At 32.8% G+C, this 4,546-nt stretch overlaps 1 protein-coding gene across 1 annotated transcript; it reads right to left on the bottom strand.

Moving 5' to 3' along the window:
* Positions 1-231: 231 nt before the first annotated feature.
* LOTGIDRAFT_212744 (hypothetical protein) lies at positions 232-3,797 on the bottom strand (the record flags this gene model as incomplete). The annotated part of the gene is made up of 9 exons (XM_009049599.1): positions 232-339; positions 745-897; positions 1,470-1,556; positions 1,726-1,794; positions 2,032-2,162; positions 2,436-2,631; positions 2,886-3,047; positions 3,250-3,360; positions 3,606-3,797. 9 exons carry the CDS (start codon positions 3,795-3,797, stop codon positions 232-234), a joined length of 1,209 nt encoding a protein of 402 aa, XP_009047847.1.
* Positions 3,798-4,546: the final 749 nt, after the last annotated feature.

The following is a 4,546-nucleotide window of genomic DNA, read 5'->3' as shown; positions in this document are numbered from 1 at the left end:
AAATTGAATGTGACATTATTTTTAGCATTTTGTGATTCATATATACTTATTCGGGCTTGATTCCAAATGAGAACTGTCAATCAAGCAATATCTGGATTTATTTCTTTCCAACTATGGTACAATAGTAGCGATGTTTGCCGGTTGCAAACCAGACCAGAAAACCTGCCTACAAACAGTTTCAATGATGCAACAAGGAATGGTTCAGTGTACAGATAAACTAAATTAAGATCTCTATGTGGAATTGGACACTATCAATCCATCCTCAGTAACGACTGATGTTTCTTGTTTTTCTTCTTTAACTTGGATATTACATACCATAGCTTCCCACTTCTCTAAACACTGAAATAAGTAAATATCAGTATACAGTATATAACACTATGACTTGCATCTTGATTTGTTAAACCTTTATGAGTCAGACAACATAGAACCCTTGATACAAAACCAGTTTGATTTTCATTGATGATTAGTCATTGTAATGATAGGACAATTTATTGAAACACAATATTGACCTGTGTGAAGAATCTTTCAGTATATAGAATCAATATTTTCAGAATTTCAATGAACAATCACCAAAGAGTTGATGGCATTAATGATAGAAATATTGAATCGTGTGTGGCCATTATCTGTTTCTATTGATTGATAATTTTATTTGAATGTGTATGGGCCCCTTAAGTTATTCAATTCATTGAAACAATATAATGCACAGTAAGGTCAAGATCTATCTGACCACAAACATGAATCTACCTTTTCATAATACTGTATGTTTCTATCAGCCATATTGAGAAATATGTCTTTCATATCTCTTTGTTTATTAATATGCCATCTATCCATATCAGCCTTTAAATCAGCATTAGCTACCACCATTCTATCATTTAACATGTCCATTTGTTGAGTTAACTTTAAAACAGAATGTCAAGATATAGATAAGCATAGGTAATTATAATATGCACATACAGCCATTTACAGGATGTAATCTTCTAAATACTTGCTGCCTTAGCTGATAAAATTGAAATGCAGCCATTCTTAATCTTTTTCAAAATAAAAATTAACACTGGGTTCTGTCACAATTCAATTCAATGCAGTTCTAAGCAGTTATTAATTTCAGTTTTGCATTTCTGCTACAGACTCCCTCAAAGTGATACTTTACAAAATCAATTGAAGAAACGAACACTTACATCAACTATTTGTTGTTCTAGTTTTTCTCTTTTTGATTCTTTTACGTCTTCAGGATCTTTACCAAGAAAAGCTCCAATAGAATAAGTTTGATCTGATGTTTTCACCTAAAAAGCATGAAGCAAATATTGAAATAATGTAGTAGAAGTAAATAATTCTTCCCTTTTGATGTTCTGAAAGCGACTAACTGACCACTTTGATGTTCTGGTGACTAATGTGACTAAAGGCAAAATTGATTGAACTAATGCCTGAAATTTGAAAATGTAAGCAAATTTTGAAAACTTGAAGAAGCTTACCTGTTCTCTCTCTTCTTTTTTCTTCCCTAATTCTTCTACTATCATATCATATTCCATCTGCATGGCATCTCTTCTTCTTAAAACACCCTACAAATTCATCAAATACAAAATCGTTTATAGTATTCTAAGTAAATGTTAGTGATGAATTTGAAATTCATCTGAAACAAGTTAAAAGGCAGTGTCCAGCTATGTACCTGACAGCTGTCAGCAGAGTTCAAGTATTATCAAGACCAAATACAATGTGTAACATGCTTACCTTCACAGCCTCTGTATACAATACATATTCTTTTAATGGCTGAGCAAAATTATCATCAGTGCAATCCAACTAGAAAATAGAACATTTAAAAAATTGAAATGTTAAGGAAAATAGCCTGCATGGACTCATGGAGTTCAATCAAAGCTATGAATGTCTACTTTCCAGTCACATTATCGGTTCCAATTGTTTTGTGGTAAAATAGATAGTGACACTATCACCTCTTTCAGTTTGATTCCCTTAATCCTGATGAGTTCTTACTACCAATATGACAGGTATTTTTTGGTGTTGTTACTTTATTGAACCTACCATATCTTTGAGTTCTTTGGCACAGTCTTCTACAGTTTTAGACATAGCTAATAATGTTGGTTTTAAATTATCTTCAGAATTAGCCCACAATGTAAAACATGGCGCCCACTCATTGATCTCTGTTAAGTAATCTGTAAAAATGAAATTATTGGTAAGCTCAAAACAATTATCGCTGCTATTAAATTTGCTGTTGGTTTTAGCACTTAGATTCTGGCAAGCAATGGGCATACCAAGTTACTGCAAAGTCAATAATGATAGATTTCCTATGTACTGTGCTACCCAATAAATAAACATGCTACTTTTATGGCAATGCTCCAACAACTAATCACTGCAGTTACGGTAAAAAAATCGAATTTTACCATGTAAATTAGTTGAATTGCTGATAAAAACACACATGCCATTACCTGTTGCCTCTTTAAGAATTCTTTGAGAAATACGGTCCATAACTCCTAATTTTTCACCAAATGTTTGAGTATAGTCATGCATGATGACAAACTCTGGTGGTCTATTTTTCATCATGTAAGATGCTCCCATATTATGTAAAGAATCTGTAACTCTAGACAGTATACCAGAACCCTGTTTCTTGTGGGATTGGAATTCCTACATAATTAGAAAAGCAAATCATAAGTTTCGCATCAAATTTTGAAATGAACATCACAAGACCAATCATTCTATCAAATAAATTGGGAAATTTTGCCAAGAAAGAAACACGATTTGCTTACTCTTTTACCCAATTGTGATACACCAGCTTCAGAATAGTAAGAATCTTTTAAAAAAAAAACTTCACTCAGTAGTACAGCGATCTATCTTTGTAAAATCAGACTTGATTCACAAAAATAAATGTCTACCCTTACCCATGCTTTAGCGGTAAGAAATACATGAAGATTTCTGTCGAATGATAAGACAGGATGGTCAGCCAGACGTGTTAAAAACTTCTGTAGAGCAGCTTGTCTGATTCGTAGAAACTCATTACTAAATCTATCCAATCTCTTTAAACTGTGTTTAGCTGGTAATGGCTGAAAGTATAGAAGATACATTTAGTATTCGTACAGAGTAATTACTGGTACTAAATGTCCACAGGCAACTTAGGGTAATAAATATATACTAAATACTAAATGTGTACAATCAGCTTACTGGTATTACATATATAATATAGTATAAGCTTACTTACACTAAAAGTGACTACTTACTGGTAATAAATGTGTACAGACTACTTACTGGTACTAAATGTGTACAATATGACTCCTCTAATCTTTGTCTTAACCATAAGAAATCATTATATCTTCTTCTTACACTTAATTCACAACCTTCAAATTCACTTCTATTGGTCTGAAAGGAGAGTTGACATTCATGCTACAACTCTGAATTTGATTTATACATTGAGCACTATCCTATTGGAGAAAAAAATCGCTTATAATCTTACAATCGCTTATAATCATACAAGCTTATGATTTCCATTTTACGATATGATACAATGATTATACACTAGCTCAGTCGGTACTGAGTTGGATTGTTGTCTGCTACGTGATACATGCTCGAGTCGAATCCTTTGCTTTCACCACCTAATAACTAACCTTAGTAGTAACTCTGAATGTAATATAAGATTCAAGGGTACTAGTATGTTTTTCTGGGTCGTCAACAACAATAAACAAATCTTTTGTTTCTGCATCAATATCTTCATCTAGTTTAAAATTAGCTATTAGACTTGAACTTCTAGAAACAGTCACATCAGATTTTACTGAGGCATTCAAATCTAAACTTTCCATCTGAAAAAAAAAGATAATATGCGAGCAGGTTTTCAAAAAAGGGGTCAGCAATAAGAACATTATTGATTTTGTATTTTCATTGCAAAATCAATTGAATGATGAATGAATGATAGGTAGGCTTATAAAATGAAACAAACAGGTAGGTAGGTAGAGGACAAGTTAACGTTCGCTTCCAGCGGATGCTGATATTGCATAGAGCGGGAGTCTGCGAGGTGGCATATTAATTTGAAACAAACAAGACATCTTTACACTATATAGGTCTAGTACAATACGAATGGCTTCAATACGTTAAATACCTGGGTATAAATGGTTGTGTAGATTAAATTCAATTCATTTTTAACCTTTGATCGTTTTATCTGAGTATGGGCTGAGAAAATTAAATGTTGTCTGACACCATAATAATGTTTTAAGAATGGGAGTGAAATTCAAAGAGATATTAATTACCCCATCGTCGTCACTTTCTCTATCAAAACCAGATAACAATGGATCTTTAAACTTGACATCATCTTCAGCCTTATCCTTTGCATTATCCTGTTCATCAGGCGACGGAATTTCTTGATTGTCTGCCATAACAATTACAATCAAATATTCAGAAAAAATAATTAATAATATTTATCGCAGAGTTGTGTCCCTTCTATAAGATTGCTTTTTACGCGTGTATCCAGACGCAAATTAGTTTAGATAAACATGCGACAGCTTTTTATTAGAAAGTTGATTTTGACGTCAGTGGCATATTTAGAGGAAAGGGG

The sequence above is a fragment of the Lottia gigantea genome (assembly GCF_000327385.1).
Source record: "Lottia gigantea unplaced genomic scaffold LOTGIsca_14, whole genome shotgun sequence".
Classification (NCBI taxonomy): Eukaryota; Metazoa; Mollusca; class Gastropoda; family Lottiidae; genus Lottia; species Lottia gigantea.
This window is presented reverse-complemented; position numbering and strand designations above follow the sequence as displayed.